At 49.1% G+C, this 25729-nt stretch overlaps 1 protein-coding gene across 2 annotated transcripts in view; it reads right to left on the bottom strand.

Annotated features, from left to right (window-relative positions):
• Window positions 1–7232: 7232 nt before the first annotated feature.
• Window positions 7233–25729, bottom strand: part of LOC122378342 (DNA topoisomerase 2-alpha-like) — a 140254-nt gene continuing 121757 nt past the window's right edge. For both annotated transcript variants that reach the window (XM_043359300.1, XM_043359301.1), the window contains exons 27-29: window positions 17781–17891; window positions 13940–14094; window positions 7233–7950 (exon numbers count right to left, since the gene is read on the bottom strand). In XM_043359300.1, the coding sequence (XP_043215235.1) occupies window positions 7807–7950; window positions 13940–14094; window positions 17781–17891 (410 nt within the window). In that variant the 3' untranslated portion in view covers window positions 7233–7806. The remainder of the gene's footprint in view (window positions 7951–13939; window positions 14095–17780; window positions 17892–25729) is intronic.

The following is a 25729-nucleotide window of genomic DNA, read 5'->3' as shown; positions in this document are numbered from 1 at the left end:
AGATCAAAAGACGTGAAGATATCGTTGCGCGATAATGTTTTCGTTGAATTTACTTCATGATGCATTTCCACACGGCTCAAAATTCACCGCAAAATACCGTTTGCCTGAGACACTTTTACTATGGAACGTGAAAGCTTGACTACGATGACTATGCATTTCCATTCTCGCAGAGTTTGGATATCACTTATCAGCAATCATTCATTTCAGAAAGTGTACACAAGTAAGCATGTCTTGACTCTGTCTTTCAAGGTCACGCGCGGTTGCGTGATGTTGATGCATGAAAACGGCGATTGCCGCGAAAGTTATGAATGGCCCACTCCAATTTTTTCACAGATGGTTAGGAACATTGTGACGGACATAATATGTAAAAATTACCCAAATCGAAGGTGACGTGTTTTTTGCTATTTAAATTTTTCTGTTTTAATTCAAGGTCAAATGCATTTCAAGGTCACTTCAATTTAATTTTATAATTAAAAATCAAAGCCTTATCAATTGCCTATAAGACCCTATTAATATCATTTTGATACCAGAAAAGGAACCAGAGTTATAGCCATTTAAAAAATCGATGTGTGGCATTTTTCGCTATATTCGATGACCTATATCTCAGCGATACGTTATCAAATTTTGAAAATATTATACGTAACTCAGTTTAGAACCATGCCCAGTCTGCCTACAAATTTTCAGAAAAATCGAAGGGGATGACGGATTTCGGTGTTTGATTTGACGTGGAATGCCCCAGTTCCGACCGACTGTTGACATAGCCTTTGAGTAATTATCGGTTTTGTCGAAAAAGAATACCTACCACGCAGTCTGCTGAGGGCTGTACAGCCCTCCAGGTATTAACCCGCGTACCGACGGGGGGGGGGGGCGGATATCCGCCCCCCCTGAGGTTTTTCGCGAATAGCGGGAAAACCGCGGCGCGTAGCGCCGCGAAATTTGGTATGACTATTCCCTCATCAATTTTACACATGGTGTGCAAGTTTGAACCTCCTAACTTTCAAGGTCAGGTCACCAGGTCACTTTGAATGACCCAACCTCAAGTCACTTTTTTGCAACTTTGTCACCGTGCCAGAGCTACAGTAGATGTCGGAGGCCTTTAAAAGTCGCAGGATGTTATTAGGTCATTAGTAGCTACAATTTGCATATCTCGGAATTTTGATATCGGTGACCTAAGGTCAGGTCAATTTCGCGACCTCCCCATTATAAGTCAATGGGGGAAAAATCAACTCCCTGTATTTACCACTAAAACGGGTCGGAATGGCCCCATATACCATACATGACTTCATATACGATCAACCTTCACTACCTTGAGGTCTGTTTTGCTGTTGGGCAGCTGTGAGGTCATGTGACGTCATCAAAGGTCACCAAAGGTTTTTGGCCAATAACTCCGTACAGGAACAAGATACAGACGCGTGGATGGTCTCATTGTGTTCAGCTCGTCAAGACGCATCGAATGATATACATGATGACCTCAAGGTCACGTGACCTGAGGTCAACCTTTGACCTTGACCTTTCGAGGTCAACATATATATCATTCGATGCGGATTGACGAGAGGATTACGATGATGCCCTTAGTTTGTTCCTATCTTGACTAACTCGAAAGTTATTCGAGAAAAACTCTCTCCATATCTAGCGCCGCCATTTTGACTTTTTCGACCCCTGTGACGTCATCTTTGACCTGACCTGAAAATGACCTTAGTAAAAATTGTAGATCTTGACCGTGCGTATCCGATTCCGTTTACCGCTTGTCGCTATCTTGCTTCGTTCTCGAGATCTCAGGGGGGGGGGGCGGTCATCCGCCCCCCCCCCGTCGGTGCGAAGTTGGCGCAGACGGTGCGCGGGTTAAGTGGTTGGTTGCCAACATCACAATAATCGATCTGCATTGATGAATACGTCTATAATGGCTGTTGAAAACCATTGCCGAAATGTGTGCATGAATCCTCTTTTCATTTCTATTGAGTCATTTTACAGGAGTGTCTCTGTCATTTTAAGTTATTACACCAAAAGCACATACGCTAACTAACCACTCTTTTGCTGGAGGGCCGTACCTAACCTCGAAAATAATCAAAAGCCTTGTCCGACCGATAAGTGAACACGCCGTTGAGCAATCGGCCAACTGAATGGATGTTGAGCAACAGTGCACAGGTATAGAGGCATAGAGCATATAGGTGGTATAGAGTTGTATGTAAACCGATGGAGCTCTCGACGCCGACATAATGTAATGGCCACTGACCTATATTGCGACCATTGGCCTGTGCTGCCTAGACGGGCTGCACAGCCACCGTGAGCGGAAATGTGACGGGCGATTTGCCCTGATAGAACGCCTCGGCACCGATCAGCCTATTTGGATATGACTGCTTTCGGCCGACACCTAGTGACTCAAGGGCGGATCCAGGGGGGGGGGGGCAAAGGGGCCATGGCCCCCCTTTGGCTCTGAAAGGGGGTCAACATATCTTTTGGCCCCCTTTCATCCGTGCTGTTTCTCACAGCCGGCTAATTTTTCATAATTATTTTCACCATTTTCATCGACGCTAGGCCGAACATTAACTTTTTTGTTATTAATATGAACAGGGATTTACACACGAACATTTTTTTTTTGGCGTGCTGGCAACCAGCTTATGCAGCACACTGCACAGACAGCTTGATTTTCGACTATGTCCGTTTGGCTGTAACTGCAGGGCGCCGAGGTTGGCCGCCGAATTCCATTTGTCTATGTCCTGCTGGAAGGTAGCCCAAAGATCCTTGCTCAGGATTAGGGTCCGGATGGTAGCCGATTATCTCTTCAGAACTCCGGCAGGCTCGATTGACACAACCACCTGGACTTTGGTAGAGCAATGAGCTGGCGCGCCGTCCTCCATGAAATTGCATGTTGACCTTCCATCGACCGTCGAGGCCATGCGTCGACTCAGAACTGAGCTGCTGGAGGTTATTGGACCGTGCAATCTTTCCCAAAATCTTTTTCCAAAATCTTTATCCCTTAGGGGTAGAAACGATTAGAAACCGGATAAGTGTTGCCCTAGGTAGAGGACAAAACTTTTGCCGGACCCTGCATAAAACCACCTTGCAGTTTCCCTTCAATCGGCTTTTATCCAGCGGAAATAGTCACGCATTAACCTCTCTCCTTAACCCGCTCCAGGCCGGTCCTCGGTGCCAACCGCTCCGGGCCGGTGGGTGTCTGAACACCCCCTCTCCTTCTAACTCGGCTCCTGGGCCACGTAGCGACACGCGGCACTAGCGGCATTCGAAAGACCTTCGAAAATCAAGACGAAAGCAGTCATTTTTTTAAAGTCTGGTCAAAGGTCTGGTCACCAGAGAACATCAAAAGAAAAATCTTGCCTATGTATGTCAACACATTTCGAAACTCCGGCGCATAACTCAAGAACCAATAGAGCTGCTGCAGCGCCGCAGAGAAACGCATTCGATAGCCCTTTCAACACTTTTTCTAAAGACAGTGCTCAGATTTGACCTCAGGTCAACGGTTTAGCCGCCAGAGGCAAACATTGAACATAGCTGCTTTTACGAACAATGTTTTTTTATCACTTTTGACTCAAGAAACGTCGAGATCTCTCGTCGAGATGGCTCGAATGAACTATAATTTGGACTTAAAAAAGGTATTTTGAAAATTTGACCTTGGGTCAAGGTAGTGACCTGATCGGAAAAGGTCATTTTGCATCAGGGGCGGCGCTGACCTATTGAAAGTAGGTAGGCACTTGGTAGGTAAGGCAGAAAAGCTGAATACGGAATAGGTAAAAGGGGGAGGGGGGGGGGGGGAGACAGCCTTATTGCTTAGTCGGGATGCGTCAAGCAGCGACAGCAGCGTCATCTACAAAAACCATCAACTTAACTAGAGCTTACACGTCTGCCGCCAGAGGCAAACTAGTCTCTCAGTAGGAGTCTAGTTCGTTCAATATAATTTTTAAGTAACATTAGAATAACGCAACAAGCATAACAACGCTACGTACGCTGAACTTATGATAAAAATTGATAAAGTAAATTGTCCTTTTTACGATAAATGGACATATTAAAAAGTTAGGTTTGAGAGTTAGAAGGTAGCACCTAGTCGATGTGCCGACCATCTAGACCTTTTCTACCAAAAGGCTCAATAGCCTCAGCATGGCAATAGTCGATAATCTAGTAGGACGAGGTAGGCACAACTTAGGCAAAGGTTTTCGTCAAGGTTCTTATAGTACGGTCTTTATGTGGCGTTTTTTGAAAAGTTTAGGAAATTCTCTTTCGTTTCAACGCATTTTGAAAAAAAAACGAGAAACAAAAGATTTTTAACAAAAGCAATCAAGCAAACAAAAGCCACGATATAGTGATGATTTAGACGCAGGGGAGACGGCAATTGACGTAGGCACTGCCTACCTTGCCTATATGGGAGAACCGCCCCTGTTTTGCATATCAGTAGATCCGTATTGTCGACCTGAACACATCGAATGTGTTTTCATTCCTCTAGCATGTCTCCATAAAAAGTTATAGTGTCAAAAACTGTGGGGGGCCTTTGATGACCTAGGATGACCCCAGGGAAATGGAGGGGTCATGGTTGCAATTTTTCGATTTAGCTGTCTATTTTAACTGTAACCCGATGTTTGAGTGTTTGGAATGACGTTCGCCCAAAAGAGCCGCCTTTCCATTTTCTCCTATTTACTCAAAAAGGAGAGGGCGCAAAATTGACCTGACCGTAAGTCACCGATATCAAAACTCCGAGATAAACATTTTATAGGTAGGTACATACTGCTACTCGTACCAGCCGCTGAAAGTTTCAAGGCAATCATTCAGTCGGTGTAGCTATGACGAACATTCAAGTTTTTCTGAGGTGAGGTTTCTTGAAGTGACGTAGTGACTGGACCTTTAGCGACCTGGGTCTGAAATGTTCATGACATGTGTGGAAAAGATGCATTGACAGGTGTGCCAAATACGGCCGCCGTTTTTTAGATATCCGCAAAAGACCGCAATGGGGTGTCCGAACACCTCCCCAGCCTCGGCGTGGGTTAAAAAGGCGCTACTTGATGTTCGGTTGGGCAGAGCATAGGTTGATGTACAGATTGGTGTTTGCACGGGCGCAGCCAGGTTGGTCCTCCCTCCCCCCCGCCGGCCTTGATGGTAGGTATAGGTAGTATGTATAGGTAGGTACATACTGCTACTCGTACCAGCCGCTGAAAGTTTCAAGGCAATCATTCAGTCGGTGTAGCTATGACGAACATTCAAGTTTTTCTGAGGTGAGGTTTCTTGAAGTGACGTAGTGACTGGACCTTTAGCGACCTGGGTCTGAAATGTTCATGACATGTGTGGAAAAGATGCATTGACAGGTGTGCCAAATACGGCCGCCGTTTTTTAGATATCCGCAAAAGACCGCAATGGGGTGTCCGAACACCTCCCCAGCCTCGGCGTGGGTTAAAAAGGCGCTACTTGATGTTCGGTTGGGCAGAGCATAGGTTGATGTACAGATTGGTGTTTGCACGGGCGCAGCCAGGTTGGTCCTCCCCCCCCCCCCCGGCCTTGATGGTCATTGGTCAGTGATACGTGATTATTATTTTTTTTAAAGAAATTTATTTTTGGCAGCTTTACAAAATAAAGTGGCCGAAATCCGGGGAGAAAATAGGATTTGGGGGTAGGTTAGGTTCCGCGGGCCCTATCCTAGCGAAAAACCTAATGGGCATTTGGCCCCCCCCCCTTTCAGCTGACCCTGGATCCCCCCTTGTAGTGACTGAGACGTTAGGCGACGTTAGCAGCTGAAACATATTGCTATCAGTAATTTATTTTACTTTGCCTACACAGTAGCGGCGGAACACCTTCAATTAAGGGGGGGGGGGGCACTGCCGACTTTTGGTCCCATTCTTTCCATGCAACGCCCATAGGGCTTATGTTAAAATGCCAAAATCAAAGGGGGCACGGTGCCCTCCCCGTTCCGCCGCCTATGTGCCTACATCAAACATATCTCATAAACAAAAATTTTGTCCCCGAACTGAACCTTCAGGTCTCCCTTCTTCAAGCAGTTATTCAGCTTTCAAGTCGGGACTGCTGCTGTGACGGCGTGGCTAACTGTCTCTCGTCGCTAGGCACGGCTCCGTCTCAATTCAAGATGAGGCGAGAAGACGACTGGCCTCTCGGACCTCGGTGGACTCTGGCTGACATACTGTGCCGCAGTGCACAGCTGCTATGCGGGACAGCCTACCTACCTAGAACCCGACGGCCGCGCAGCCGGCGCTGTTTTGTATGTTGGCGGGAGGGCAGTGTGCCTACGGTAACCCAGGGTTCAATAAACAACATACATTTATTAGATAATTTGCATTTACCATGAACATTCGACATGTGTAGGATCAGCCACCCTTGACGGTAACTATTGGCATTGATAAGAAAGTAAGTAGGTGTAGTGGGCTATCACCAAGAGCCATCGCAGTGCTGAGGACTATTGACTAGACTGAGGAACGCCATCCCGCGAGACCAACTGACCCATGACCACTGATCGGGGATGCACCTGTGTACGACCCAGACAAAGGCCGCCCCTCGTCCGAGCTCAAAACATCACGCGGGGACAGGCCAACGCCCGATCTCTGACGGAAAGCTGTCACGACGCTGTGAGATGAAGCTGTTTGAAGCTGAAGGAAGCACAATATTCTCTTTGACATCGAGTTTAGACAGAGCGCTGTGGGTCACTCGCTTATGTCGGGCGCCTAATTGTTCCGCGTTCATTCCTAGATTGCGAATCTGCACTTCCATGCCGATGCTCATCACTCACCACTTCTACACGCTGTCCCATAGCTCTTCATTCACCACTACTACCCACTGTTCCATTCCCCCGTCCACGAAGTCCTACGGACAGAGGCGAACGACAGACAGCAGGCGGCAGGCGACCGCCGCGTCCGTGCCTTGGCCCGTGAATAACTGAGCGGGCCCATGCTCCGGTCGTGCCCGCCCATCGCTCGGCCGTCAACGGGTTAGGAGCTACCACGGGAGACCGACCAGCACAAAAGGCAGCGCGAGAGCCTGAGGAGCGACCGATACCCCACTAGGGACTGAGAAGACGGTTAGGGACGATATACATAAACCCAGGAAAGCCCCCGCACTACGGTGTTTCAACCATTATATGCTATTGACAAAGTAAAGTTCTATAGAAATTTGTCCCAAAGCATATCCCGAGTAATTCAATGAGCGGCTCTTTCGGTTGAGTAAACATCTCAAGAAGGCAACCAATGACTGCACGTCTGCCCTTTCCAATCACACACACGCTCGACAGTGCTTCTAAGAGATGTATTCTGTGAAAACGGTGAATATGCGATGCGAACTGTCGCAGCGGCGTACCTGCACTAGCTAAAAAGACCGGTGATCCGATGATGGGTCTGAATGAAAGCCGCGCTAAGGAGCGCGGATGATGAGCCGAGTGGTGCGCCTCAGCGGCACCGCAGCTCACAGCACAGGCCACAGAAGGAGACATGAAACATGAAACGCAACACGTAAGGCCGCCGGCTACAGCGCGCCGGCCTGAACACCGTCCGTCCCTGTCAGCTCTAAACACAGCTACTCTCCGGGCGTCATCGCCGCACTGACGGCCGCTACGGTCCATTTGACGCCAACAGCGCCGCCGACCCTTCCGCAGCGGCCAAGACGGGAAGAACCTACACGACACCACCGCCGCGCCGCGCCGGTCGGACACCATTTGTACACCACGGCTGGTTCGCCGCGGGGCGAGTCTCGGGTCAGCGCGCGGTCGGCGGGCGCAACTGCCGATCACCTCAGCGACATTTCGGTCCCTCACTGCGGCGTCACGCTTCCAGCGTTACGTCGTCACGTCTCAGGTCACGGCGCTCAATCGTCGTCGCTCGATTCATCCACCTTATAGCTGGTGACTTTCCGCGCGCGGCCGGCCGCCCGCTGGGCCAGCGGCACGTAGCCAGCCGAGGCGTCAGAGTCCGAGTCGGAACTAGCCTTCTTCTTCTTCTTTGACTTGCTCTGGAAACACAGAGGCGACACGGTGAGTGCAGGTGTCACGGGCGATAAATTATCAGCCGCACAACAGAGTCAACTAATAAGTGACGACACATGAAAAATAACAAAGAAATGAGTCGCAACCAAATAGGTCAGACACAACAGTAACAAAGCAAGCAGAATGTTTCATTTAGAAAGACGCAGCTTCTTCGTTGTCCATCCTCTAAGAATGCATTACCGAAGACAGATAAATAATGTAAATCGAGTTTCGCCAACAAACAGGATTACGCAAACCTAAGCCATTAGCCGTCTTTGATCTAGGATTAATGGACAGAAAGGAGCACGGTATCTTCCTGCACCTGTTGACCAGCGACCCATAGCGGAAGTGTTGTAACTGGGACACGGTAGTCACCACCGGTCCCAGAGCTCCCACAACACGGATCTGCTCTCAGAGGGTTACTCTGCCCCCGTTCTGTCACCCACCCCATGGACGGTGTCTTGGAGTGTCCTGAATACAGCACCTCGTCGGCGGCACGACCTCCATGCGCCTTCCGCAGAGTCCGGAATACTTTCCACGCAGTCCGGAACTCCGGCACCACGGCCCGGTCACGGAGAATGGATGGTAAAGGAGGGACGCCAGTTCACAGGTACGGACGCAGAAACCGAAAGACGCAGACACACGTCGACATCGACACTGATAGACACCAGACATCGGCAACGACAGACATCAGACATAGATACCGATAACATCGATATCCATACGAGCTGTATATACAGTACACAGGCATCAATATCAATACCGACACAGACATCACTACTGACATCTACTCTATATCGACACCGATACTCGCTGACATCACCGTGGCATGGCCACCGATACTGACGTCATCACCTACATTGACTCTGGGTACCGACAACGATATCTGAAAGCTGTCAGCCTCTATTGCCACTCCCGCCCCTTGCACGGTGATTCCCCGTAGGGGGAGTCGGGCCGAGTGTAGTGCTACAAAGACGGTAGGATAGGCATACCAAAATGGATGAATATTTTTGTGAGAAAGGATGAAACAAAAGTGATAGCTTCAATAATGAAGCATCACAAGCAAGTCTTTAATGAATCAAAAGCTATTTTATCTTCATTTTAAAATAAATTTATAAAGTTTTATTTCATCACTTGCATAGTCATACCTAAACCATAAAGAGCGAATCATAAAACGCGCTTTCAGGCCTTGCTTAGCACAAAGCTAATTTATGTCACAATATCAACACCCAGACACCAAATAATATATTCAGTGGTGCTTCGTCGGCATTCTGCGCATTTATTGGCAGATAGCAGCCTGCCTCATTCATGACATGTCCAATCATGGAGGTCATATTCCACTGCCATGTCTGGTAACCAGTAGCGCCCAAAAACGCCATAGCCAGGTATATCACCAGCTATATTCGTACATAACCCGGCGAGGCAATCTGGCTGACGTCTATTCCTGAGATGCCAGCCTGCCAATGACTAGTCTGGACCGGCTTCGAGTCACACCACGTTCCCGGTAAAATGGCAGCTCGACATTGCGTCCAGCATTCAGACGGCATTTGTAGGCATCCACGTCACAGCGGCTGGTCGCAGGGAGTGACGCTTGACGCGGCCAGCCGACCTGGCCCGATACCAGAGATTGAGGCACGTGGAATGCGTCAGCATGCCGCGTGCCTCATCTATATGTTTTGTCTTAGGACTGACATTAATCTTATTCAAGGTCTGAAGAAAGAGAACGAACGAACGCCAATCGGAATGATCGAAAAAAAGATTTGTACCGGTTAAAGGGTGCCGCCACTCATTAATAGGTGGGAGTCGGGGACCTATTATATCGGACACTGCAGTGCGCGGTGTTTCAGGTGACAAGCTGATCGGCCTTGCGCTGATCCACGCCACTTTCAAGTGCATCAGATCCCCGGGACGCCAACAAAAAAACTAGCGAGACGCTGCTCTGGATGTTACAAAGATGATGTACTAAAAAATGACGGGGACCTGCCAAATTTCGTTACGTGTCAGATGGGACCGTCTCTTTTGCCACGAGTTCACTGAAGCCAGCGTAACAGCTACGCTCGGGGGCTGCTGATCACACTTTCCAGATGTCCCGGGCCGGTCACCAGGGAGCACGCTGAACGCAATACCGCGGCGCACCAGACACCTAGGAGACCGGCAAATACGACATACGGCACTCACCTCGCGAGCACCAGACAAATGAAGGCAGGCGAGGGAAAAACAAGAAAAGGGAGATCTCAAGGAAACTAATCAAGGAAGGAAACTTGACAATACAAAAACCTTCTCAGGGTGTGCTTGTCGCTGACAAACGCCAAAACAAACAGAAAAACAACAGTTACAAAACTACAAACCTCGATGAATTATTTACAAACTTGACAAAAACTTTGCAACAGTGAAACAAACCAGCGCAGTTTCTGAACCTGATGGTAAACTGACAACCAAACATCCGCCAGCCAGCCGAGCAGAGCAAGTAGTGAGCTGAGCGGCCGGCAACAAAATGTGCCCAAAGGACGGGCGGCGGTCCAATGGCGAGCTGCGGACCGCGCCGGCGACCCTCCGCCACAATGGATGGCTGCCGGAGTAGCTCATGTCGCAGCGATAACCACGTGAATCTCCTAACATGCCAGCTCTGCGCCGAAATATGGCGACCACATTCCTATAGCGGGGCTCCCAAACGGATTTATGCGTCCCCTAATGGCATACGCTGACAGCAAAACGAGACGGACGCGCTTTGCCTGGGTTACGGGAATGCGCTTTTCGCAAGAAAGGCGGAGCCGCAGCGCTAGCGAGTGCATCAATCACACGACAGAACGGGGTGATTGCAAATTTAGCGTTGGGCGGATGGTGGGTATCGGAAGCCTTTATCCGGCCTCGGAGCGACCGGGGAGCCACTAATACCGATCGCGAGGAGGACCTCTGTCGTACGCTCCGGCCATCGCACCGCGCCCGATATGCCACTATATTTCCCGAAGGCTTTCTTTCTGGAAAGTTATTCCACCCACCGGGCGACGAAGGCGAGCGCACGAGAAATGATAAAGGGTCGTTGGAGCCGGTGGGCTGCGGCACAGCGTGTGCCGACCCAACCCATACGGCGCTTGGGTACGCCACGAGAAGGGGTTATGTAATAATACGCCAGACCGGCGATTATTCTCCAAAATAATAGGAACTAGGGGAAAAATAGTACTGAAAATAGGACTCGTGTGGAAAGTAAAGCAGGCATTTACATCACGGGTGCAAAGATGAAATGGAATTTGGTGCAAAACAGTGCCGGTAAATTGCGAGATCAAATTCGCACGACGGTGCCCAAATAATTCAGGTGAATGGAGTAGGCGTCGACCTGGGTTAGAATCACGAACATCAAAGGTTTAACACAAAGCTGGTGGGTTATATTTATCATGCAACGAACAATATACCGTAAAGTGGGGCTATTTGAGACAGTGGGGCTATTTGAGACAGTGCGGCAGTGGCTTAGTAAAATTGCTGTAAAATTAAAACCGTTTGATATATTTGATCAATTTTTACTCAGGCTGGTGTGGAATTTAACAATGAATTCCATGGATAGGGTTTTTTGAAAATATTGAAATTTTTTGAAAGAAATTTGGCATTTAATGAGAAATACAGAAAAACCACAATTCAAGTTATACGAAAAGCACCCCTACCTGCAGCTTAACATGGTTGAAGTTTTTAAAATTTTGCAACCGAATCTATCGTAACTATCGTTTTACTTATGGGCTAAGCACATTTTACATGAAGACATTATATATTGTTAGCGGTAGTGACAATTATGTAACCCGATGTCTCAGAATCCCGATGATACCCACCTCGTCAAACCTCAACGCATGCCAAATACAGCTGATGATTGTGATGCCAAGGCCCTAAACACAGGTGATATGATGCATCTTAAAAGACTTACCGCCATCTGCCTAAGGTGTATCAAACGTTCGACCTAAGGAACACCGGTGAATCGGCCATGGGTTCATGGTACTTTTAGCAGCAAGCAATATTAACACATTGTAACCTAATACGACAATCCAGTTTCTGACGGCATTAGTTACCTTTATGAATATGTGCATAGAATGTGTTTCATCAGTCACTGACGTGGTCGGTAATCGACCCATGTCTACTCTGGTTGACCATAAGCACCATTGAAGGTTATTTATCATACATACTAACTGTTAGGTGAGCCTTCAGTATACGTACTTGATGCAGTGCGGTAACCGGCCATTCGATACAACATGCAGTGATCTAGGAAAATCGGTATAAAATCAAAACCGTTTGACCTTTTTCTGTTATTTCTTCACAGGTTGATGTGCAATGGAACAATCAATCATGCATATCATTCATTCAACCATTTTGGAAACTGCTTTCCCTTTTTTAATGCATTACGGTACGTTTAATTAATGCATGTAGCGAGACTGTCTCAAATAGCCCCACCAACTTTCGGCCTATGTGTTTTACGCCGCCAGAAATAAACACAACAACTTTATTTGAAAATTTCACTGTCATTGACTAAGAAATAGTCCTAGATAATCATCCTGTGCTTTTTAAAGCTTAGGATCACATCATATTATGACAGCCCTAGCATAAAGTAATGCATTTTTTTTAGCAGACTGAAATGCTAGGTCCAAGGAAAAACGAAAAGTTTGATTATAAGGGTTATTCGACTGTAGTTGAAAGAAATGCTTTTTGCTAGAAGTATCAAAATTTAATTTCCAATCGCATGGCATTAAAAGAATTATCCCTAGCTTGACCAATTTTCTTCAATTTCCTTGCAACCAAAACTGTCTCAAATAGCCCCACACTATGGGGCTATTTGAGACAGGCTTCAAGTATAAAAATAACTTTATTTATGGTTAATAGCTGAACCAAAATTGACCTATCTGAAAGCGGTTGCAGAGAACTACGTTTTTGCAATCTACATGCTATAGGAAATATCAACCGTTTTGAAGGGAAAGGCCAAAAACTGTAAAATCTGTTTCAAATAGCCCCACTTTACGGTACGCTTGTTTTTATTTCAGCGAAGCCATCATATCACAATGTTGGGTCCGGTCATAACCTGCAGCGTTAAAGCGCTGTGGCGTACTTCGCCACAGATCCTGTTCCATTCGGGAAACCGACCTCCACTAACCAAACACCGACCGCACCACGTGAGTGAGCGACACGCGTCAGCTCACGGAAAACCTCCCGCCAGAGGTGTCTCAGAAGTCGCTCGACAGGTGGCCAGCTGATAGTTTCTTGCATAGCCACCGATCGCTGAGGCGGAGTCTCGAGTACGCTTCATTAGTCGATGGCCCGCGGCGCCGTCCGATTAGTCTCGGGTAGAGCCGCTCGGCGGAGGCGGCAGCCCGGTGGGGACTCCCTCCGGCGAGCGGTGCAACTTCCCCGCGCGTCTCGGGCGACACTCGATACAGTCCGGCGGCGGGCAGAGCGGAGAGAGCGGCACACAGAGGGAGGAGAGAGCGGCGCCTCCGCCGGCGGGCGGACCTGGACGCCACACGGGACGGCCGAGCAAATATGAACGGCCATCTACCCATACACATCTAAAGGCGTCCTTCCGCCGACTAATGGATCTGGGGTGAGGGGAGGGAGACTGAGAGCCACAAAAACCTCCGCCAAACGGCAAACAGCGCCGCCGCGCCGACTGCCGAAACCGTGAAACAGACGCGACCAGTCAGCCCGCACACGGCGTAAACGACCGCCCTGCTCCACACAGCGGCCCGAGACAGCTTCTGACCCAAGGCAATCTCCTCTCACAGACGGGGTGAGCGGGGCGGGTGGCCCGGGAGGCAGCGTGGGATCAACACGTTCCTACACAGAGCCGTGCTAGATTAGGAGCTCAGTGATAAATTGGGAATGACAGTGGGGAATGGCATTGGACAATGTTTCTTAACCTTGGCTGGTACGGCGTTCTTGAAGCTCAGCCGGGCAGAAACTGCGCAAATACGACCTCCACACATTTTATAGCACACTGGGGCTCACCTTGGGTTTCGAGGAGGCGAAGTCTCCATCAGAGTCGGAGTCGTATGTCGTCTTCTTCTTCGGAGCCCTCTTCACGGTCGGTTTCTTGGCGGCCGCCGCCGGCTTCTTAGCTGCGGCAGCCGGCTTTTTCGCCGCGGCAGCCGGTTTCGGCTTAGCTGCAATAAGAACAAAATCCACGGTTATACAACGCAGATGAAACCCCTACGCGCGATAAAAACAAAGGTCACGGCACAACACACAATACCTAATACAGGACACAATACCCGGCGGATCCATTCATCTCGTGCGTTCTCCCATGGCCACTATCCGGCCATGCACGCTCTGCCACACGGGAGTGGTTCCATCATCTTCCCTCATCGGCAACGCGCTCAGCAATAACCATCCTCCGGCGCGGCACCCACGGCCTTCATCTCCCACCCTCTCTCTCCTCCTCTCCTCTCCCTTCAGTCCTGTCCCCGGCGCCATCCATTGCGTCCACTAACCGGCCAGTGACAGTGGGCGCGGCCGTCCGCCAGGCGCCACGCACCCGCCGCCGGCGACCAACCACTTGTTCGCGAGCTGACGACGCGACTACTTGTTCCAGGCCGGCGGCGCCGTGCTGCTGCCGTCAGCCCCCCCCCCTCCACCCCCCGCTATCCACGGACAGGTGAACGGACGCGGGAATCGATTGACCACTGACCAGCATCCCCTCTGGAGTTGCCATGTTTGCATGAGATTTGGTTCATTTTTCCAAATGAAAATGGACCCAAATGCACTAATGGAGACGACTGACGAGTGTCAAATGCATTACGAGGTCCACGCATTCGATGGGGGCGAAATTGCACATATCTTTAAAACACTGGTTAGTGGTTGTCTTGACGAACTGAAGAAAGTTTAACTGCATAAATTTACTATTTAGGACGTTTTCGCTTACCAAAACAGCTCACTCGCCGATGAATTCTGCTTTTGAATCCAGCGGGACGATTCTGTGTAAAATTATGAAGGCAGCTGTGGGGCCGCAAGGATTTAGTCTTTATCCATGTAAAATCTATGACGTATGTAGCTCTAGCTTAGAAACATAAAAATCGACATTCGACAATTTCCGAAAGAAGCCAAAAGGCGGCGCTTGTCACCAATGTTTTTCATTGCCATGTGCTACCCATCGACATTGAATTACTTTTATGGGCCTACGGGTATTGAGTATGACATAATTGAGTCTATTTGTGGAATTATCAACCACGGTGTACGATGAGACGCGTTAATTAATCTTTAAATAGATCGGTAGTATCTGTAAAAACGCCATCAGGGACACGCATAAAGGACGTGCTGAAAAGCCTCGATTTAATTAAATGAATTGTTACAGCTTCCGACGCTAACTTAATTAAATCTGGAAGGTAGAATCGGACTGTTTCCTGACAGCAATAACGTAGCAATGCCAGAAATAAGAACAGGTCCACGAGACCGTCCTCTGCTTTAGCCGCTAACGGCGTCCGGTGCAAAACAAGCCGTTCAGCGCGAGCACAATACAGCATAACTGCTGAGACCACCACGTCCTGTTCCTCTAACACGTATTTGTGCCCGCACTGGGTGCACGGGTCCACGGCGCCTGCCGGTGGCAGTCACACATCATCTGGTTTCCTCTGAACACAACAGGCGGACCCACCACCGAGGCGACGTCCGGACACAAATCGTGAGTACGGACACCGACCAAAATGGTTCGACCGTCAATGGTAGTGTTGTTCAGTTGCGGCTTCTAAAACGGGCTCTCAGTTCACATCTATGTACAAGAAAATCACACCTAACATTATGCACGTATATCAACGGTGACAATATAAAAAATACCCAGTACTTAACGCAAAAAAAAAAACGGAGCAATATTTTTCCCATTTCCTTACAATACATTGTCCCTATGTTCACGTCATGCTAGACGGAAAGCAAATGTGATACATCTGTATAGCTGTTAGCGATATAGTGTCGCTGACAATGCGCGAAAAAAGATGGAAGAACGTAATAAAAATGATATACAGCTACACAGCTAATATGCCAAAACACATCAACAAATGACTAGCATACACAAAAAACCTAATGACTGACAGAACAAAAGACACACCACTGTCACAAGCCAGCTCCAGGAACCTACTCCCGCCGGGATTTTTGGCGACTCTGGCTGATTTTTGAGAGCATCGGAGCCAGAGGGCGGCCTCTGATCGCTCCATTATCCTCCCCCTGCGACTGTCAGCGGCAGGTGACACCCCACCCCCGGCCCCTCCCCCCGCTGCGACTGACACCGACGACACTGGCTGGGTCCGAGGCCCAACGGCGCCGGGCCACACGCAGCGCCGTCTGACCAGCCTCCTCGGCAGTGCGTTCTCGCTCAGAGCGGTGGTCGAGGGTGGTTTCCGGGTGGAAATGGTGAGGTCCGGCACTACGGCATCGTTACGCGCCCGCACTGGATGGGGCGATTCAGCACGCAGAAACGAGCTGATGTACCCGCGTCGCCGCTGCACGCAGTTGGGTTACCGACGCCAAGCACGGCACGTCTAAGCTAGCGCTCAACGAACACCAGTCTAGCTTCAGGTAGGGTTAACCCAGCTCCGGAAGGTTGGTGCAAATAAAAAATGAGATTTCATTTTTATATTTTCTCATTTTGTTGTTTGTCTCAAGTTCAACTACATAATCTTTTACATGTTTGGAATGCCAGCCATCCCCACGAATCCGACATATCATCCGAGAGGAATTTAACAAAACAGATCCAAATCTCGAATAATGCGCTGCGTTATTAGCCACCCTCCGACCCCCAGCTGGCCCCCCTGTTCTGACGGACGTGCGGTGCCCGCACGTCCGACGGCCACCCGTCGCGCCCCACTGAGAGCATGTCGCCCCCACTCCCACACAGCCGGCACTGGACCATTTGGCCCCGACGAATGGCCGTGCGCCCAGTAGCGGAGAGTGGCGCATATTGCACCACTAACGGCGCACTCATTCAGCACACTGTCCTGATGTGCTCGGCCTTATGACAGACCTCCGCCGCTACGGTATTCATTCTCCTCGCAGCTCCACCTCGAATGAATACAATCACAACTCTCAGCCCTACGAGGCTATGAATAAAATCAACATACTGTGCTCAGTTCACCGGCAGGCTGCGGTGGCTCACCGGTCAGCCGCTCGGCTCCGATCGCCCACAGCGCCGGCCAGACACATCCATTAATTAGTGTCGGGGATGGCTCGCTGGTGTGACCGAGCGGCCGCGTTCACGGCCCGGCCGGCTGGCAGCGGTGATAATTCAGTCGAATAACAGTCTAATCAGCGACAGAGGCACGTCGGTGGCGGCAGAATGAAGCCGGCCGCGATATAACGGTCGCCTGACGGCAGGTCGACGTGACAGACGGGCCGGGCAGGCCGGGCAAGGGCCGCCGGGTCGGACACATCAGTTCGGGATGGGCGGCGCACGGTCAGATATTACAGTCCAGCTGCCGTCCGGCCCGACACATCAGTCTCGACTGGACCGCCACACGGTCAGACATATCAGTCCGGCCGCGATTATCACGGACGCCAGATTGGATGACCGAAAGATGGACGGCCGATAGAGAATTGCTCTCGGAAACGTCACGATTACCAAAACGTGACCTGCTCCATGTAACTGATGAAAACTCCAAAATAAGTTAAATCTAAATAAAACCGTGCAGGTGTGCCACAGTGAAATCGATTTCCAAAAGGAATAATATTTAGCAAAGGTGAGCGTCTGAAAAATGTCTGATCTATGGCACATACGGCAATTAAAAAAGGTACTATGACTACTGCATTGTTCAGCACACAGAACACCTTTCGCCCCTCCCCGCAGTAGCCGCCACCCGTCACTGACCTTTGCTGGCGGCCGCGCTGCCATGAGAGCGGACAGAGGCTGCGTCCGAGTCTGCGTCCGGCTCCTCCCGGCCAGCCGACATCATCGAGTCAAACATGTCCGACGCAGACTCTGGGGGAGCGAGGGGGAGTCAGAGTCAGCACACACATCGAGTCAAACATGTCCGAGACTGACTGTGGGAACAGAGGGAGCAGTCAGAGTCATAAAATAGATCACAGAGTCAAACATCAGATACCGACTCTGGGGAAGGGTGAGGGAGTCAAGAGTCAACAGACATTGAGTCAAACATCTCCAAGGCCGACTGTGGAGAGATGGAGGAGTCAGTGTCAGTACATACAACAAAAGCCACCTCACAGCTGCCGAGTCACCCAAGTCGATTACGCCATTGCACAGTGGCCCTTTTTCAGAATTAGCACGCATTAATTCCCACATTACCTGAAAGTGGTGCAAGACATCACCAAGTGATCAAGGACGTATTCCCTGCCAATGCAAAGAGAAGAAAAGAAACGAACTGCCCAAGGAGATTCGGCCCAACAGCGACAAGCCGCTCGGCCCAAGATTTGGCGCACGTTCGCACGGCTCGCCCGCCGGCCCAGGCCGCTCAGACCGCACACATTGCTCCAACAGACGGTAAATAACTTTTGAAAATACCCATCTCCAATTTTAGTGTTTTCTGAACCAAAATTTTGCAAGGAACCCGATGGTGTGGTTCCCGAAATCTGAAAAATTTCCATTTTGGAGATAGCACCTTTTTTTTGAAAAGTAAATATTCGTCATGCACAAAAGTCAAATAAATTGAAAATATAATGAGTGAATATTTATATTAAAACTAGAATGTATCGAACATGAATTAGTGATATATTTTAGCTGAGATGATACTATATCTGCGCATACATGTACATAAACTAGTATATTAACCCTCGCCGGCCGAGAAGGGGTGGGGCGGATGCCGCCTCATAGGTTTTTTTTTCGCGATAGCTCAAAACACGCTAAGGGAAAACAGCTGAAACTTGGCATACCTAATATTTTATTCAAGCTGGATCTTTTGACACCAACTACGTTTTCAGGTCAGGTCAGGTCACTGACCTATGACGTCATAAATGAACCTCTGCACGGTCCTCAGAAGTTGCAACTTTGCAACGCCCTCAGTGCCAGAGGAACTTTCACAGGAAGATGAAACTTAAGGCTGAAACAGACTCTTTCCGCGTTCAGGAAATCGCATGCGAGAGCCTATTCAAATACATTATAATTCTTCCCGCATCAATCGCATGCGGGAGGTGCGTGCGATTGATGCGATCGTTCTTCCATGTATTTGAATAGGCTCTCGCATGCGATTTCCTGACTGCGGAAAGAGTCTGTTTCAGGCATTACAGGACGTAGTATCCTTTAGAGGTCTCACAAATTGTATATCTCAGATTTTTCCCAAATGTCACATGAGGTCAGTTCGGTCACGTGACCTCACCATAATAAGTCAATGGAGGGAAATATGAAAACTGTTATTTTGGCGCCGGAAATTGTCTAAAAACTGTCCCAAGCACATGAAATCGTGGTTTCATGCACTCTTTGTAAGGTCCGATCATGAAACCACGATTTCATATGCTTGGGATAGTTTTAGATCATTTCCGGCGCCAAAATAACAGTTTCAATATTTCCCCCATTGACTTATAATGGTGAGGTCACGTGACCGACCTGACCTAATGTGACATTTAGGTTAAATCCGAGATAAACAAGTTGTGAGACCTCAGAAGGATACTATTATTTATTTATTTCACGTCGCGACAAACCCATCCATTCGAGAACGGCTATTCCGGGCGTCATGTCATTTGGAAGATGTGGATAAAACATTCGCTCTTAGCACACGCATACAAAACACACTCACGGGTCCTCATCGCCATACTGCTCTCGGAGTAGCAGTGCTCGGTACTGGGCTTTGAACTGCCGCGGCCCCAGGCCTCGCACGACTGGTGGCAGTGAGTTGTATGTTGTCACGGCTGAATAAAGAAACCGTCGGCGGCCTGACTCTGTGCGGATCGCTGGGGTCTCGAAAAAGTCAGCTTGGCGGGTCTCCCTACCATGAACACTGCGGCGGGTAACAATGCCTTCACGCAGCGACTCAGGATGTCCCGTAGCTAGCATTCTCTTGAGCAGAGTCACCGAATGAAACCGCCACAAGTTCTCAGCAGAGAGCCACTTCAGGGTCTTCATGACATCGCTGACATGGTCATACCTACGTCGGCCAGACACCACCCGAGCACCGAAGTTCAGTAGCTTCTGAACTCTGGACAGCTGGGTCACACCGCAGCAGCCATAGACACTGATACAATACCGGACAATAGACACCGCCAGAGCCTGCACCAGTATTGTCAGTGTGTCCCTGGGCAGCGAGTGTCTACTGTGGCTTAAACCGCTCAGGATACCAGTGCCACGCCGTACGACATCGGTCACGTGATCTGAGAAAGACAGACTCTGATCAAACGTGACCCCCAAGTTTCGAACAGTGAGGGATCCCGTAACCTTAGCACCCATAAATTCAACTTCTATTGGCGGTAACTGACGGAGATTTTGCTTGGTACCCAATGTTATTAGTTGCGTTTTGTTAGCGTTCACTTTTAAACCGTTTTTCTGGAACCAGACTGAAAGAGCCGCTAAATCCTGTTCTAGACTCTGAACTATCGCTGCTGCATCACGAGGGCTTCCCATCACCGCCAACTGTGTGTCGTCCGCATACTGTACCAGACACCTGTCATGATTGGCGCAGTCGGGAAGGTACAGAGACATGTCAGTCGCATATATGTTGAAAAGAAGGGGCCCGAGGGCCGATCCCTGATAGGTACCAATAGGATTCAGAATTGATCGCGAGAGCACACTGCGACCGTTCTGCGAGCGGATCAGCACTAGCTGGTAATGATCAGATAGGTAGCTCGCGAACCATCTCGTGTCGACACCATACTGCTCTAGCTTGATCAGCAGCCTGTCGTGGGGGATGACATCGAAGCACTTCGATAGGTCTAATAGGCACAGTAGCGCTACCTGCCGCCGGTCCATCGCCTCGAACACACGGTCCGTCATCGTCAGCAGGGCGGTCTCCGTGGAGAACCCGGTTCTAAACCCGTGCTGATGCGGGGTAAATAGATGATGCGAAGATACTACGTCCTGTAACTTTCATCTTCCTGTGAAAGTTCCTCTGGCACTGAGGGCGTTGCAAAGTTGCAACATCTGAGGACCTCGCAGAGGTTTATTTATGACGTCATAGCAGTGTGGCCAAATCCATTTTGCGTTTGGGGGAGGATGTAGAAAAAAAGCCGCCAGAGGATGTAACTATTTTTTTTTTGAAAAAATGGTCTACTGAATTTTTTAAGTTCCAATTTTCATAGAAAAGGTGGGAAATGGCCTTACTAACATTCAGTACTGATGTATCCTTGAAGAAAGCACTTCAGTGATACATATGTAGAAATAGCAATCCTTTTTAAGACAATCGTTTAATAGGAACAACTTCAACGGCCACTGGTCATGTGCCAACCACCACCTTCCCGATGCTGATTCTCCTCACTCTATTCCAGGCATATTCCTCATCCATTCCTGAAAGAAGATCGCGAGCCTTCCAATTTCCAAGCACTCCTGTCATCATCGTGAACCTACGAATCCATCAAGATCCCTACTGCCAGATGACCTCGGACACCGACGTCTGCTCCCCGAAGATACAGCTGCGCATACTGCATACCTATTCACGTTTTATAAAATGTAAATGCATAGTGCTGTGTTTAATAGGTTACTCTCGAATCAATCGAATTAATCGACTATACGACCATTTCTGAATCAGTTATTGTATCAACATTGCATCAGTATAAGATCAGAATTGCATCGATTATGAGAACTAAGAAAAGTTATCACTAATATAAAATGTTGACCGATATGGCCAGTGGCCGGTACAACTCCCGATGTCATCCTCGACATTAATGTCCTAGTGCATATCCCAGAATCCAACCGCAACTGTGATCTTGGGTTCAATGTGTGCGATGAATTTACTCATTACTGTGTGTAGTAACGGCAACTGAGGGGAAAATAAAATGCAATAAGGTACCAAAACGTCCATATCGCCGATCTTTTTTGGGCTGGGTAACACTGAACTAGAAGAGTTGGTCGAACGGATGAGATGAGCACATTTTGTCACCGTTATATCGCTGGCCAGATCGCAAATCCATATCCAGACGAGACAACATATGTCGACGAGCTGCAACAACTAAGGTGATGAGTCCGCACCAGCCCGACGGACTCTAACAGAGCTAACAGAGCTGGAAAAACACACCTACATCTAGCAAGACCTAGAGCTATTACTGAATAGGTCATAAAATATTTACCAGCCTATCACACTTTTTTAGGGGAAAACACCATAGCCGGTCATTTCGACGCGTTTTTTCCAAACCCTGATCTTCTTCCCGTGAATTGCCCGGAAGCACGAAAAATCCAATTTAAAAAGTCCAATCAATTATTCGATCCTGATCAAGTATCAAGCATGTGAGCTTGTTCTGACATTGCTTGATCTGCTGAGACAGACAAACTTCAGAAAACCGAGTCACTGTATTTTCTCAAGCTTTTTTCAACCTGTCGGAAATTTACGGGAGAACAGATATGGAGTTTGAAGGAAAAAAAAAAACACGGCGATTTATTCCCTGCTCAACCTGTTGTGGGTCTCATAGTTCACCCTATCATTTCCTTTTCCTAGCACAACAGGGTATGTGCTCAGTCTCACACCGAAGTTCACGATACCATGTTGGTTGGACACAAAAAAAAAAATCGTACCACACGACAGCGGATCAGCTGTGCTGTACAACACACCAGCGTCTAGCTGAGTGCATTCACGCCGACATCTCATCGAGATTGTCATGCTTTGCAGGTAAGGAGTCTATGGTAGGTTCACAAATCAGTCACACGAGTCACGAATGGTGGTATGACTGACTGGGGCCAATTCACCAATCAGTTCGATTATGAGTCTGAACGCATAGTGCACGGTGCGTCTTGGTTGTTTCGTTTTGGACGTCTGCCAGTAGGTGGCTCTGTAAACACCACAACCTACTCAATACAGGGTCATTCAGAATAAGGGAACACATTTGTTTTTTGTCTCAAGCCTGTATTTTTTATCGCATACTGGTAAAACAGGCACCAAAACATTCGCAAATCAATGCTATTTTGCTGGACATCAGCGGCTGACGTCAGAGAACTACAGCTGACCACCTATAGTACTTGTTCCAGGTGACCACCGTTTTCGCGAAGGCACAGCTCAGCTCTTTTACGAGCGCTTTCCATTACGGCGCGGCATGTTGCGACAGGGATTCGTCTCACCGCTTGTTCCACGGCTTTCTTGAGTTCGACGATGGTCTTGGGTCCATTTTTGTAAACTTCCGACTTCAGATGACCCCAAAGAAAAAAATCCGGTGGCGTTAAATCCGGAGAGTGAGGGGGCCACTCGATGCCGACCCCCTTTGCAATCAGGCGGTCCTGGAAATGGTCCTGGAGCCAGGCCTTGGTCTCTGTTGCACGGTGTGGTAGCGCACCATCTTGCTGGAACCACTGTACATTCAGCCGGTCCGGTGCGTGGCGATAGCGAGTGCGCAGACCATTCCAAAATCTTTGCAGGATCTTGCGGTACCGCGCCGCGTTGACTGTTGCGGCGTTACCATCGCTATCTTCCACCCAAATGGGGCCGGAAATGCCCTGCGCACTGATCGCGCACCACGCTGTGCATTTCTTACTGTGCAACGCATGGGTGGAGAACCTGCCCCGGCCACCCCGGCCGTGGCCGGGGTAACTTTCAGCCAACCCCGGCGCGGCCGGGGTAACTTTTTCACCCTTGTAAATCCTAAAAGTTGTCTCCAAACGAGAAATTAAGCTGAGTGCTACCTAAAAAAGTGTCTCTTGACTCTCTTTACACTTATCTACCTATTAAAGTTTTTGAAGATCTACATATATATTTTGTTTTTGGGACTTCTGGGCAAATATTTTCATCGCTGAGCCTGACAAGTTTGAGCAGCATGCAAAATAAAACGATATTCAAGTGTCGTTATCTAAGATCACCTTACAATAAGGCACAAAAGAAACAGGTCTAGGGTAATGTAAGTCAGACGAAATGGGTAGCATCGAAAAAGGCCCCCGGCCCCGGCCCCCAACACTATCGTGAAACTTGAGAGAGGTCACTTGATGTGACCTTTTGGCCTGACCTTAAATGAGCTGAGTCAGGATAAAATGTTCATCCTTGAGCAAACACAACATTCATTATTTCATTCAACAGAAAAGCGGTTTGTTGATAACCGTTAACAATTACCTACTATTTGAGCATGTCGTCTTTCCCATGACTATCGTCTCCGGCCGGGGTAACTTTTTCAAACATTCTCCACCCATGGTGCAACGGCCTCTCTGCTACCTCACTTGGTGCTTCAGTGCCCCAGTAGCGGTAATTTTGGCTGTTAACACGCCCGTCCAAATGGAAGTGCGCTTCATCTGAGAACCAGATGTTCTCGATGAACCGACTTGAAGTGTGGCATTTCCTGCTAAACCAAGCACTGTAGCGTTTGCGACTTTTTTCATCACAGTCACGAAGTTTCTGATGGATACTTATCTTATTCTTGTACGGACGCAACTTCAAGTCAGTGCGCGCAATTCGTTGTGCGGTGCTGTAGCTACAACGCAGCTGTTGGCTGAGCTGCTTTAGTGACGTTTTGGGGGCTGATGTCAAAATTTGTCGTGCCTTTTGGGCGGTTGCTGGGGTCCGTTTGGTGCGCTTGGCCCCGCATCTCCCTTTTTGTTGTTTTCTAGGCTCCCAGTTGCCAAGAACTTCTCGGTCAGGCTCAGGATGGCCTTCCGAGAGGGTGCTTTTCTTGCCTGGAAACACTTCTTCCATTTGCGCTGGGTGAGAACGACTGATTTTGTTTCCAGGTAGAATTTGACGAGTTGTGTTCTTTGGTCTGGTGTGAATGGCAGCATCTTCAACACTTTTCACTGACCAGTCAAAACAAAATAGCATTTATTGATAAGTAAAAAATAAGCACGTGCGCATGCAGTATTTTTGCTGTTGCACTTCTATGAAGAAAACAAATGTGTGCCTTTATTCTGAATGACCCGGTAGATGTCAAGGCCATATAACCAGGTATGGTCATCAGGCTTTTTTTTACCGTCCCCCTACCGGGCCCGAGTGACGTCACTGGGATGGTAACTCGCCGGCCGCCGTCCGTAGCCATTATGGAGGACGGACGTTTAAATACGTTTTCAGCGGATTTTAGTGCAGTTTTGATGTCCGATGCAAGGCAGAACGGTGTGATGTTTCCTCAGTGAAGCAAATCAGGACCAGCTGTTACTCGAACCAAAGATTTGGCGACATTATTGGGATCGGACCGAGCCAACGTACGCCCCGCCGGTGATCCGGCCAGCACATCGGCGGCCCTCTCGTAGATGAAAATCGCCATAGTTTTGCGCGAGGCTTCGGAGTCAATGGATTTCTGGTGACTCTGACTCCAACCGCGACTTCCAAAAACCAACTCCGACTCCGACTCCGGGCTGGGTAATCAACTCCTACCGACTCTAACTCCGACTCCGCAGCCCTGCCAGATCTGCGGAGCGGCCAGGGCTGCGGAGTCGGAGTCGGAGTCGATTTTAGAAACCCGAGCCGGAGTCGGAGTCACCGAAAATATGTCGACTCCGTAGCCCTGCTAGGTCTGCGGAGTCGGAGTCGGGAGTTGGAGTCGGTCGGAGTCGACAATTCTGCCCGGAGTCGGAGTCGGAACTGTTTTTTTAAAGCCGGAGTCGGAGTCGGAGTCGGAGTCGGAGTCGCCGAAAATCCATCGACTCCGCAGCCCTGGCGGAGCCGATGGATTTTCGCTGACCCAGACTCCGACTCGGTTTCCAAAATCGACTCCGAGTCCGGTCAGAACTGTCGACCCTGACTCCGACTCCGCAGC

Source organism: Amphibalanus amphitrite, unplaced genomic scaffold (assembly GCF_019059575.1).
Source record: "Amphibalanus amphitrite isolate SeventyFive unplaced genomic scaffold, NRLGWU_Aamphi_draft 000058F_arrow, whole genome shotgun sequence".
In the NCBI taxonomy this organism is placed as follows: domain Eukaryota; kingdom Metazoa; phylum Arthropoda; class Thecostraca; order Balanomorpha; family Balanidae; genus Amphibalanus; species Amphibalanus amphitrite.
This window is presented reverse-complemented; position numbering and strand designations above follow the sequence as displayed.